At 41.3% G+C, this 13,448-nt stretch overlaps 1 protein-coding gene across 10 annotated transcripts in view; it reads left to right on the plus strand.

Moving 5' to 3' along the window:
* Positions 1–13,448, plus strand: part of CCDC148 (coiled-coil domain containing 148) — a 122,048-nt gene that overhangs the window by 90,680 nt on the left and 17,920 nt on the right. For all 10 annotated transcript variants that reach the window (XM_039493501.1, XM_039493507.1, XM_039493498.1 and 7 more), the window contains one exon: positions 5,643–5,783. In XM_039493501.1, coding sequence (XP_039349435.1) covers positions 5,643–5,783 — 141 coding nt within the window. The remainder of the gene's footprint in view (positions 1–5,642; positions 5,784–13,448) is intronic.

The following is a 13,448-nucleotide window of genomic DNA, read 5'->3' on the forward strand; positions in this document are numbered from 1 at the left end:
CTGGGGCACTTGGCACTGGCCACTGTCAGAAGACAGGATACTGGGCTAGATGGACCTTTGGTCTGAGCCAGTAGGGCCATTCTTATGTTCTTATTATTGACAAAATTCAATATGACTTTCCCATTCCCTTCAGATCACTTTCTTCCCCCCTCCCCCCAACTCTCTTCTTCTCCTTCTCCCTGGTCACAGATGTAGAAGTTTCTTATCTGCTCTCCTCCTCTTACCCTCCACTTGCCCCAGTGACCCCAATTCATCCTATCTCCTGATTTTTCCTCATGCCTCTCCTCATCATCTGCCTTATTATTTTACCTAACCTCTCAGTCTTCTCTGATTTTCCCTTCACAATAAAAACTTGTGTAATTTCCCTTCTTAAAAATACCCACCCTTGATGCCACTTGCCCCTCTACCTATTGCCCTGCTTCTCCAATGTTTGCCCAATCTGCTTTCTCATCTTTAAGCTCATTGAACACACTATCTACAATTGCTGTCTGGAGTTCCTCTCCACCAGTTCATCCTAGACCTTCTCCAGTCTGGCTTTCAGCCCTTGCACTCAATTGAAACCACTCTTCCTCAAGTATCTAATGACCTCTTCTTAGCCAAATCTCAGAACTAGTACTCCATCCTCATCCACCACAACCTGTTAACCACCATTGACACAATCAACCATAGTCCTCTTATTCTGCCTCTCTAATTGCTCCTTCAATGTATCCTTTTTTTTTTTTGTCCTTCAGCTTTTCGGGGAGGTTCCACAGGGTTCTGAACTTGGTCCCCTTCTCTTCTCCCTCCACACCTTATCTCTGGGTATTATCAGTAAACACAAATCGAACTACTATCTTTTATGTAGATAATTCACAGAGCTACTTCTGTACTCCAGACCTCAGTCTGTCTCTCTGATATCTCCTTATGGATGTCTAGCTGTCAGCTCAAGCTCAACATAGCTAAAAAAAGAGCTCTTAATCTCTGACCTCCAAGCCTTCCCACTACCTTGTTTCTTGATCACTGTGGACAAAACCACCATCCTGTCTGTCATTCAGGCCTGTAAGCTTTCCCTAGGTCTTCACATATGTTCACGGATTCCAAGGTTAGAAGGAACCATGGTGATTATCTAGTCTGACCTCTATATCACAGGCCATAGAACTTCCCCAAAATAATTTCTAGAGCATGTCTTTTAGAAGAACATCCAATCTTGATTTAAAAATTGTCAATGATGGAGAATCTACCATGACCCTTGGTAAATCGTTCCAGTTGTTAATTTATTTTCAGTCTGAATTTGTCTAGCTTCAACATCCAGCCATTGGATTGTGTTATACCTTTCTTTCTGCTAGACTGAAGAGCCCATTATCAAATCTTTGTTCCCCATTTAGATAATTATGGATGGTAATCAAATCATCCCTTAATTTTCTCTTTGTTAAACTTAATAGATTGAGCTCCTGGAGTTTGTCACTAATAGTGCATGTTTTCTAATCCTTAAATCATTCTTATGGCTCTTCTCTGAAAAGTCTTCAGCTAGTCAACATCCTCCTTGAATTGTGGACACCAGAACCAGGCACAGTGTTCCAGCAGCAGTTACACCAGTTCCAAATTCAGAGAGTTGCCCTCTTTATGCATCCAAAAAGCTCATTAGCCCTTTAGCCACAGCATCACAGTGGGAGCTCATGTTCAGCTGATTTTTCCACCACAACCCTCAGATCTTTTTCAGAGTAACTGCTTTCCACACTAGAATCCCCCATCATGTACTTGTGATCTACATTCTTTGTTCCTAGATGTGTACATTTACATTTAGATGTATTAAAACACATATTGTTTGCTTGAACCCAGCTTACCAAGTGGTCCAGATCACTCCGTATTAGTGACTTATCCTCTTCATTATTTACCATTACCCCAACTTTTCTGTCATCTGCAAACTGTATCAGTGATTATGTATTCTTCCAAGTCATTGATAAAAAATGTTAAATAGTGTAGGGCCAAGAACTGATTCCTGTAGGAACCCATTAGAAATATACCCACTCAGTGGTGATTGCTGTTTACAGTTACATTTGGAGACCTATCAGCCAGCTTTTAAACTATTTAATGTCATGTTAATTTTATATTGTTCTAGTATTTTTAATCAAAATATCATGCAGTACTAAGACCAATGCCTTACAGAAATCTATTCTCTCAATTACTTTTATTAACCAAAGTTGTAATCTCAGAAAAATAAATAAATAAAAATAAAGTTAGTTTGATAGGATCTGTTTTCCATGAACCCCTGGTGATTGGCATTAATTATGTTATCCTCCGTTTAGTTCTTTATTAATTGAGTCCCATATCAGCCTCTCCATTGTCTTCCCAGACTGACAGGCCTACCTGGGTCATCCATTTTACCCTTTTTAAAAATTGGCACAACATTAGCTTTCTTCCAGTCTTCTGGAACTTCCCCAGTGTTTCAAGAATTTTTGAATATCAACATTAATAGTCCAGCAAGCTCCTCAGCCAGCTCTTTTTAAACTCTTGGATGCAAGTTATGTGGACCTAATATTTAAACATATCTAACTTTAGTAGTTGTTGTCCAACATCCTCTTGAGGTGGAAAGAGTGTTATCATATGGTATGAGTACATCTGTTTTTCCCTCAAATGCAGATCAGAAATATTTATGGAACACTTCTGATTTTTCTGCATTATTATTGATAATTCTACCATTTCCATCTTGTAATGAACCAGTACCATTGTTAGGATTCTTTTTGTTCCTAATGTATTTAACAAAACTCCTTTTTATTGTCTCATTCAATCTTGCAGCATTGCTCCAGGAAGTCAGTACACCATCCAGGCTATTTCTAAGTCTTGCCAAATCTCTCTGTATAATATCTCTAAGATATAGCCTTTCCTACCCATCCATCCAGCTAAAACTCTTGTTCAGGGTCTCATCATGTTGCATCTCAGTTAGTGCAACATCCTTCACTGGCCTTCACAAATGCCATCTTTCCCCAATTATAGCCATTCAAAATGATGCTGCAAAAATTATTTTCATTTTCCATCACTTTTATCATGTCATTGTTCCCTTTGCATCCCTCCACTGCTCTGTTGCATCAAACATAAGCTACTTGGCTTCACTTTTGCCATGCCGTGGACGAAACCAAAGACAACTACAGAGTAGTGGCAGATAGCTGTCCAAGGTCAGGATCAGGAGGACATAGAGCCTCAGCCATCAGCTGGCCTGATATAGAAAGGAGGTATATGAGACTCACAGAGGACCAACAGGACACCACCCAATAGAATGAAGGCAGCAACAGGGTGAAAGCAAGCCCTGCACCAAGAGTGGTAACACAAACAAGAAGTCAGAGACTGGTTCAAAGGCCACCACGCTTGAATGCTAACAGGTTACAATGGGCTCATGCTAAAGGCTATGTCTCTAGGGTGGGCTGTAAATACTAGTAACCTCTGGCCCCAGCAAGACAGCAAACACACAAAAAACACAACAACAACAAAAACTGTTAAAAGGAAAGATATAACAACCTTCTTGAAACTTGAAGGGAAGAGCACAGATTGCAGGAGGAAAGAATTTGGAGGAGTCATCAGAAAATCAGACATTGTGCACATGGCTAGAATGCTAGCTGCAGTTGCGGCATCTCTAAATAGCACTTTTTACTATGAGCCAGTTGAGTTTTACAAGCTTGGAGTCCTTTCATGTTATTACTCAGCACACGGTACATGAAACAAATACACAGGCTGCACTTCTGCAGCAAAATAAATCTCTATCTACCAAAACGATTTTGACTATTACATTTCATAATGTTCCCATATTGTGGCTTTTTATGTTCCACGTTGTTATGCCTGGTATAATTTCTCTGGAGTCATTTAACACTTAATCTTACTTTCTGAGAGATGGAAAAAGTAGGAATGGTTTAGGCATTTGCAAAATCTCATTGGTTGGGTTTTTGCTTTACAAACCAAAAACTAGGGTATTTTGGATCCCTGACTTTAATGGGGAGGTGGGTTTGGATAAATGGTTTCACTTATGGCTTGTATGTGTTTTTTGGTATTATTATTTTATAACTGGAGGGTCACACACTTTGTTGCTTCTGTAGGCTGAGCTGCACAAACAATGAGAGAGCAGCATATAAAGCTGCTGCTTGTGATATGTGCAGGAAGCAGCATGAGGCATTAGAGAGATTTATCTGCCTGTAGCAATGTGGTGGGGGAAGCAGGCATGTAGGGAGGAGGAACAGGGATCAGAAAGGGGGGTTAAAGAATGAGATGATGAGGGCATTAGACACTCCCAACCCCTAGATACTTGTTAACCTGCTCCACCAATCCCTTCTTCATGACCTCAGAAGTTCACATCCCTTCCCCACCAGAACCCTCCATTACCGCAGCCCCAAGCCCTGGCTAGCAAATGCACAGACACACACTGCCCTTTGTGTGCTCCTTTTCCTTCCAGAGTCCATATTTGCAGGGGCTGGTTTGGTTCCCTGTCTCTGTCTCCCCCACCTTGGACCAAGTTTTGGGGAGGCAGCACACTAGGAGGGAAGACAGAATTAGGCCTCCTTCACTTTTCTCGCCCTCTAGCTCCTCTCTGGGAGATAAGCCATTCAGTGTGTCTGCATTTAAAACTCTATTGAGATATTGGCAGAGCGAGATTGGCTTCATAGACAGGTACTTTGATCTAGAGATAATTACAAAGCTGGTTAAACCTGCTAAGCAAATGTAAGGGGGCTCTGTGTATTGTCCCCAATTTCTCCTTCCAGGTTTCTGACTTTTCCATAGAATCAATGGGACATCTTTGATGCCTAGAACATGCCCTGAAAATTTGGAATTGATGGGATGTGCTGTTTCAAAGTTATCACATTACAGACAGACAAACAGAAATGCCATCAAGGTGAATGTAGGGCCTCACTTTGCTCAGCCAATAATAATAAATATTATTATTATTATTATTACTAATAATATAATATCATAATGATGATTTGAAGCAATATATGGCAAATAAAAATATGCATACCATGTAAGATAAATGGTAACATTTTTTAAAGCACCTAAGTAACGTAAGAGCCTCAAGGCCATTTTCAGAAGTGACTTAAGCATTTAGGAGCTCAAGTATCATTGAAAGTCTTTAACTTTTCATGTGGGATTTTGTTCTTAAATAATACACCAATTAATGGAGAATGACTGCTCTATTACTAAGTGGAAGTAATGTTTATTTAATAATACAGTGCTGATTGAATCAGAACACCTAATTGATAGACTACTTGTGTTTCTTCACTATATTCAATTTTTCAGGCCCACAGTGTTACACTTACTATGTTAAGGGATTGACTAAACAGGAAGACTTTCTCAATGAATGGAGACTGGGAATGGCTGAGTCATTACACTACTTGAATCTTTTTCCATATGATAACTATCCTTACACCTCCTGTCAACTGTCTGTAATTGACCATCTTGATTATCACTACAAAAGTTTTTTTCCTGCTGATAACAGGTCATCTTAATTAATTAGCCTCTTAGAGCTGGTATGGCATCTTCTCTGTATGTATATATATACTCTTCTCATATGTTCCATTCTATGCATCCGATGAAGTGGGCTGTAGCCCACGAAAGCTTATGCTCAAATAAATTTGTTACTCTCTAAGGTGCCACAAGTATTCCTGTTCAATCTTTTTTGTCAGGTTCTACAGTGGAGAGCACACCAGGAGGAGACAGCCAGACTGGAAGCTGCTATAGCTGCCAGAAGAAAAGAAAAGGAAGATGAAAAAGAAAAGATACAGAAAGAAAAGGAAATGATTCAAAGAGCAGAGGAAAAAGAAAAAGTATGGAAAATGTGGTATTTGAATGATTTATTATCTAATTGCTTTTAAAAGCTTTAAGTAATCTCAATACTTTATATTATTGTAAATAGTCTTTTTGGTATTAGTTCAGAGATTAGCAAGTGGTTGGTGGAATGTTGCCAATACCCAGCTTTGAAGCTGCATATACTTGTGTAGCAATTGTGCTACTTTCTTATTTTTCTAAAAAGACACCAATAGAGGCATATACTCTGTGGCTGCCACACGGTCGCAAGGAAAATCAGTGCAGGGAAACTACTGTATTTCTAGCTGTCTTACAGATTTATGCTATCGAGTAATATGGCAAAGACCACTGAAACTACCAAAGCTGCAGCAAGATATGCTGCATTGCAGCAAATGAGCCTCAGAATATATTGGCTACAGTGTTTAAACACACTGCACTTAGACCAACACAGGGAACTTTCAAATAGGCTTCCAAGAATAGATGCACACTACCTCTTTCAAGACAGCAGACATCTATGTATACATTGTGCTAAGCATCGTTTGACTGACTGGGAAATGTATGCAGTGTTGTAGCCTTATTGGTCCCGGGATATTAGAGAGACAAGGTGGGTGAGGTACTATATTTTATTGGACCAGCTTCTTTTGGCAACAGAGAGAAGCTTTTGAGATTACACAGAGCTCTTCTTTAGGTCTGGGAAATGTACTCAGTGTCACAGCTAAATACAAGATGGAACAGATAATTGTTTAGCATACATTATTAACACATATTTCAGAGTGAAATGGCCCATTAACACCTCTCAGTCAAGGCACAGCACCTTCAAGAGATGAGCCTAGGAGCTGAAATTCATAACTTCACTAGACACTAAAAATCATGGACTGAATAGCGCACTGGAATTATGGTTCATTACAACAATCTGTATCCCTGTTTTACTTACACACACACACACACACACACACACACACACACACACACACACACACACACACACACACACACACACACACACACACACACCTCTTCCCAATTTTCCCTCTTCCCCATAACTGGAGAGGTGTTAACGAGCCACTTCACCTTGAATAGTCCCTTGAAATATATGTTAACTACTTATGCTAAATAATCTGTTCCACCTTGTATTTATCTGTGACATTCTGGGTATGTTTACACTGCAATTAGACAGGGATGGCTGGCCCATGCCAGCTGACTGAAGCTCACAGGGCTCTGGCTAAGGGGCTTTTTTACTGCAGTGTAGATGTTCCTGCTGAGGCTGCAGCCCAAGCTCTGGGACCCTCCTACTTCCAAGGTCCTAGAGCCCAGGTTGTAGCCCGAGCCTCAACATCTACACTGCAATGAAAACCACCTCTTAAAAGACCCCAGAGTCCGAGTCAGCTGGTACGGGCCAGTCACGGGTGTCTAACTGCAGTGTAAACATATCCTCTGAGTAAATTTCCCAGATGTAAAGAAGAGCTTTGTGTAAGCTGGAAAGCTTCTCTCTCCAACAGAAATTAGTCCAATAAAAGATATTACCTCATCTGCCTTGATCTCTGTGGGGAAATAACATTGTTCTAACTAAAGTCTAAACAATACTTTGTGGAAAAACTTTGGAGAATAAGTTTTTTACTACTTATAGAAAAATCTGTGTATGTATCACATACTAGCTGTATTTCTCTTCACTATTTTTATTATTAATGTAATTTATACAAAAACAGGAACCTTTTGATTTTGAGAATTTACCTATTTTTTACTTATTTCTTATATTGAAATCTTACACTCAAAGGATTAACATCACAACTGTTTCTGTGGCATTTTTATATTAAAAATGCATAATTATTATTTCAAGTCAGCAATAAACAGCAGGAGCAAATTAATGTTTATAGGGTGGTCCTGCAAACGCTTCAGCACATGATTAACTTTACTCACATAAGCTGTCCCATTAACTTCTATGAGACTATTGGTGCTGACATGCTTGCAGGACTGGGCCACTGATGAGTAGGCTTTTATGTATACATCTGTTGGAAGCAATGAGTGAAGGTGGGAGGGGGGACAGAAAATCAGACAGAAAATAGAATATTTTCATGATGCGTATTTGAAGGGTTTAGTGAAGTCCAGGGATCAGGGGCGGCTCCAGGCCCCAGCACGCCAAGCGCATGCTTGGGGCGGCATGCTGCGGGGGGCGCTCTGCCGGTGCCGCGAGGGCGGCAGGCGGCTCCGGTGGACCTCCCGCAGACGTGCCTGCGGAGGGTCCGCTGGTCCCGTGGCTCAGGTGGACCTCCCAGGCAGGGGCGCCGGCGCCCCATGCCTGCATGCCCAGCCGCCTGGGCGAGAGCGGCAGAGCCCAGCAGCGCGCCTGCGGAGACTGCGGCTGGTCAGCGGGGCGCGCTCGCCAGCTGGACAGCGCGGACTGCGGCGCGGTCTGGGTCAGTTGAGCGGAGCCACGCAGTCATGCCTGTGCGCATGCGGAGGTCCAGCCAAGCCCAGGACCGAACCACCGCCCGCAGCGCTGGGGCAGGTCCACCGGCCCCCAGCCTGCCGCCCCCTGGGAAGGGCGCCCCCAGCGTGCTTTCCCCGCTGGGCTCTAGAGCCGCCCCTGCTCCCAGGAAGTCCACCAGAGCCGCGGGACCGGCGACCGGCAGAGCGCCTCCTGTGGCGTGTCGCCGTGCTTGGGGCGGCAAAATGGCTAGAGCCGCCCCTGCCAGGGACCCCAGCCCACAAGGAGGATTTAAGTTAACAGTTGATCAGTCAGTGGTGAAGGCTGGAAAATGGAAAAAATAGTACCCTGCCAACCAATGTCTCTGTCCTTAGGCTTCTCCCCAGGTAAATACCTGTAATAGCCCTTTGTAACATACCTTAATGGGAATGAACATAAACTCTGTTCATGCCCTATCTGACTGAGAGCATGAATGGGGGAGTGAGGCTCCAGAAATGACTTATCCTTCTCTACCTCTACTTTGATGTTTGAAGTATTGTCTCTTTCAGACCATCTTCATGACATTATCCATATTGCAGTAATGTTCTTTAAAACAAGATTTATTAAAACTAAAGCGAATATGGTAGTAAAGCAAAAATAAAAAAAAAAAAGGTTTACAAAATTGAGTGAAGTAAGGGTCCTTTAGCTTAGTTACAGATAAAAGAAAAGAAAATCCTAGGTCTTTAGAAAGTCCTCTTATCAACTCCTCTTTGGGCCTGACATAGGGTTTCCCTATTGTGTCCAAAGAAATTTCCCCTTGTCCCTTACCAACAGATCATTATCATATCTGTGTTGCTATATCAACCATTCCATTCAACCATTCCACACAGGAGAATTTGAACAAGAATGCTGCAGGTGTGCAGCGCTGGGAGTTACAGCTGTCTTCGAACAGCTGTGTAGGGAAATCGCTGGTGTGTGGCCACACTCACAGCTACCAGCGCTGCAGTATGGCCACATTTGCAGCATTTGCAGCGCTGTTGGGAGTGATGCATATGGGCAGCTATCCCAGCGTTCAAGTGGCAGCAACGTGCTTTTCAAAAGAGTGGGGTGGGGTGGAGTGTGACAGGGAGCCGGGGGGAGAGAGAGAGAGTGGATTTTTGGAGCCGACACTGTGTATCAGCTCCTGCCTTGCAAAATCTCATTTACTCTTAACTGCAAACAGCCTGCAGACCAGATAAGCAGCTGCTCCAACGGACTCCCTCTCTCCCCCCCACCTCCACTGTTTCTCTCAAGCAAACACTCATCCCCCTGCCTGCCTCATTCACAGCAAGGTAGTGGGTTATCTCAATTGATTGTTCACAGTCAGTTACAGATTGATCACAGCAAACAGGAGCTGTGTTTGTTTTTTAGATAAGCACGGAGCCCCGAGTTCACAACAAAACAAAGAGAGGCATCATAACAAAACAAAGAGAGTAATTTAGTTAAAAGCATTCTGGGATATCTCCTAATACCCTGGAGGCCAATAACAGCGCTGGGGTGTGGCCACACTTTACGAGCAGTGCTGCAGCACCAGCGCTGCAATCGTTATACCCCAAGCAGACCCAGGTGTACAGCCAGCGCTGCAGCCAGGGAGTTGTAGCGTTGGATGTGCCCTGCAGGTGTGGACAGTTACTAATTGCAGCGCTGGAAAGCCTCCACCAGCGCTGCAACTCTCAAGTGTAGCCATACCCTTTGTGTCCTATATGAGGAATTTACCTCTGAGAGGTTTCCACACTTTCTTATCTCCAAGCCCATCTTGCTCTCCCCTTCCTTAGACACGCCTCACCAGCTTGAGGTGATTGACTTGATTTTCATGGCCATCATTCTTTGCTATGGATGTTAGGTTCTGCCCATGTACAGGAAGTATCTAGTTTCCTTCTTTGCTGGTTATAGAGATAGCATGGATTTGTCTCTTTAATTCTCTCATCGATTTTTGCATTGCTATTAAATATAAATTATTGCCAGACCCTGTTCCCTCGGTCACACTACTACTAAAAAAATAGAATGAATGAAATGACGAAAGAGACTGGCATGTAGTTAGTGTAACAGTGGGACAAAAGCACTTGAAAAAATGTTTTCCTTCTTGTCTCATATCCTATAACGTTTTTCTTTTATTCTGGGAACTTGTCATATGAGGTCATATTTATACGCATGTAAAATATGCACTTTGAGCCAAATCCTGGTGCTGTTGAAGTCCATACAACTTTTGCCTTTGACTTCAATGAGACAGGATTATGTATACACTGTGTAGGCATGTTCTAGCCATTATCTGTAGACATTTTAAGTATATATCAAAAATGTACAAGAGGAACTTTTCAAGATTCTCTACACTGTGTGATTCCTGCATTCTTTCACTTTGGCTTTGGCAGATGTTTTCTGATATTTGTTCCCAGAGGCTAGGTTATTATTGCTTCTAGGAATTGGTTTAGTCTTTTTAAACTAAAGACTTCTGCCGGCATAACTGTTGGTCACGTGTATGAAGAGGTGTGATCCCTGACTGACATATAATGTGCCAACAGAAGTTCCTAGCATAGACACAAATCTGTGTTTATACCAATTTGTTTCACTCCTGGGGAGTGATTTTTCTATACCAGTACAATACAGTTGTATTTACACACGGAGCACTTTGCCAGGAAAAGTGCTTCTAGTATTGAGACAGCCTTCGAGGGGGTAAATGTGTATAACCTCCAACCATTACAAAAATTGTATTTGCTTTCTGATCCCCTGCCACCTGAATGCCTCTTTAGTATCAGTGGTTTACCGCTAGTTCAGGATGCAACATGAACAAATTTTGATTGATGTTTCAGAGTTGTCCGACAAGCTATCTCTATTGGTGGCCTTGGCCATCTAGTTTTTATTTTCTCCCATGTCATAGGAGGAGTGGTTGAGTTACTGGGTAGGTTGCATCACAACTTTTGCTTTGTTTTTATTTGAAATTTTTCAGCTGTTGATCAATTTGTTTGAGTTTGTGTTGCCTATCTGTCTTTTCTTTTCTTAGGTTGGGTTGCCCAGTGGCAGGTGGGCATAAAACCCCAGAGGAACAGGAAAAAAGGCATGGGGGGACATTTAATTGCCATTGGCAATGTCACTCTTCTATATAACTACCTGGATCATAGAGCAATCCTCACCCCTTCCAAGTATAGCTAAACAGAACTCTTGGGCATTTATACTCAAATAGAGCACATGCACTAGTTGATGGCATTGATATCCTGTGTTGCAGTTCAGTGTACTTGATGTTGGATCCTCCCTTCATTGTTGATCGCATCTGTTTTTGCTGGTAAACACTCCATATGGTAGCAGAAAAGTCTGTGATCCACAGAGTTATAAGATATATCCGCACACTACACAGACTGTACCACTGTTGGTATATTGAATATTCCCACACAGTGGAGAATGGGCAAAACATTATTAAATCTACATATACTGTACTTGACATACTCCATACAGTGCTATCTTGTACAGTGTGGTCATATCTACTACAATTTGCTAGTCAGATTTTATTTTTCATTTTCAAATACTACATTTCAAAAATATTACATTGACCTAATTACATTTATGAGATTTTTTTCTCTTATGCAAGTCTGCAGAATGCAAGGAAATTAATGCAATAGGAGAGGTTTTATTTAATATAAATATGTCAAGTAATAAGTAATAAAAATATTCTAATAACCAGAGTTGTACAGTTGTTCTTGGTTTCATATTGTGTGTATAAAAATAGCCTAAATAAAGTTATGGTTTGCTATTCAATTTTAACCCTGTGGAGCAGGAAACTGCGATTAACAAAATATCAACATTTGATTAATGAAATATCAACATTTTCTGAAAATCTACTTTTTCCTGAACCACAGCACCTAAAGGATTGTTTGAAAAAATGGAACAGCTCATTTTGAAGGGTCTGATGTCCTGAAAGCCATTGCAAACTGGAGCCTTCTACAAAAGCCTAAAACTAGTGTATTTCTGTGACATATAATCTATTACTTTTATTGCCATTTCATAGAGGTTCTGTTGCAAGGAATGATCACTTAAACTATTTCCTTTTTAAGTAAGCACCTTCCTCACTGGGGATTGGGCAGGGGAAGGAGTGAATTTAGAGATTTCTTTCTCTTTAACCAGGGACTTGATGTAGATGCAGAAGCAGGACTCTGGTACACAGCTGATGCACAGAATATCTTCAGATGGGAGCCCTTTTGAGGTTCAGTCCCATGGAGCCTCAGAGTATAAGATACATATGAACTTTACATGGAGAGTTCTCACAGTGAAATGGACAAGAGAGCAAAGCTACAGTTATTTGGGATACCTTAGCTCTGTATTTCCATACTTTTAAAATAATTTTATTTAACTTTGAATTTCCTTGTTTGCAGACAGTTGTGTGTTATATAAAGATTCTATGATTTATTAATTTTTCCTTCATTAAAATTCTTGATACATATTTACAATTTTAATTTCAGCTTAATGTCTAAGGGGTCTGTGAAAGGTTGTTGTTACTATAGAAAGGTGGTTTTCAAGATTGTTACCATAGAACAGTGGTTTCATGGGTCCGCAGACTATGCCTAAGATTTCCAAAGGGGTCCGCACCTCCTTTTGAAATTTTCTAGGGGTCTACAAATGAAAAAAGTTTAAAAGCCACAGGTTTTGAGGGTTAATGCAACAACGGTATACACCACAAAAACATCTGTGGATCAGACACTATCTTATTAGCCTTTGACTAGGACAAAATAATATATCCAAAGTTACTAAATGCTGTTCAGAGCGGCAAGGTGATGAGGTAATATCTTTTATTGTACCAACTTCTGTTGGTGAAAGAGATAAGCTTTCAAGCTTACACAGAACTCATCTTCATTCAGTAAGGAGCATGCTAATTTTCTGCATCATTGAAATTCCAGTTCTGTAGCTAAATTTGCAAGACTGTTGTCTATTCCTTTCATCTTTATCTGGCATTACCAGTCAGACCAAAAGCAATGTCAGTGATGACATATCTGACACTCCAAGCATCTGAAGAAAGCCCATCCATCTTCTTTGGTTATTTCATGGGATGTCTGCTTTCTGTAATTGCTATTGCTGGGTAGAACAGATGAAGAGGGCCATAGTAACAAGAAAAAAAATACTCACTGGTAATTCTGTTTGTTGTAGCTCTCATCCTATATTCCTTGCTTCTCCCCTGGAGGACTGCCACTTGGAGCTACTCTTGATTCAAACTGGAAATGAGGTGCTCTGATTGCCATGTCTTTTGTTTCTTTGCTCC

Source organism: Mauremys reevesii, linkage group 11 (genome assembly GCF_016161935.1).
Source record: "Mauremys reevesii isolate NIE-2019 linkage group 11, ASM1616193v1, whole genome shotgun sequence".
Taxonomy (NCBI): Eukaryota; Metazoa; Chordata; order Testudines; family Geoemydidae; genus Mauremys; species Mauremys reevesii.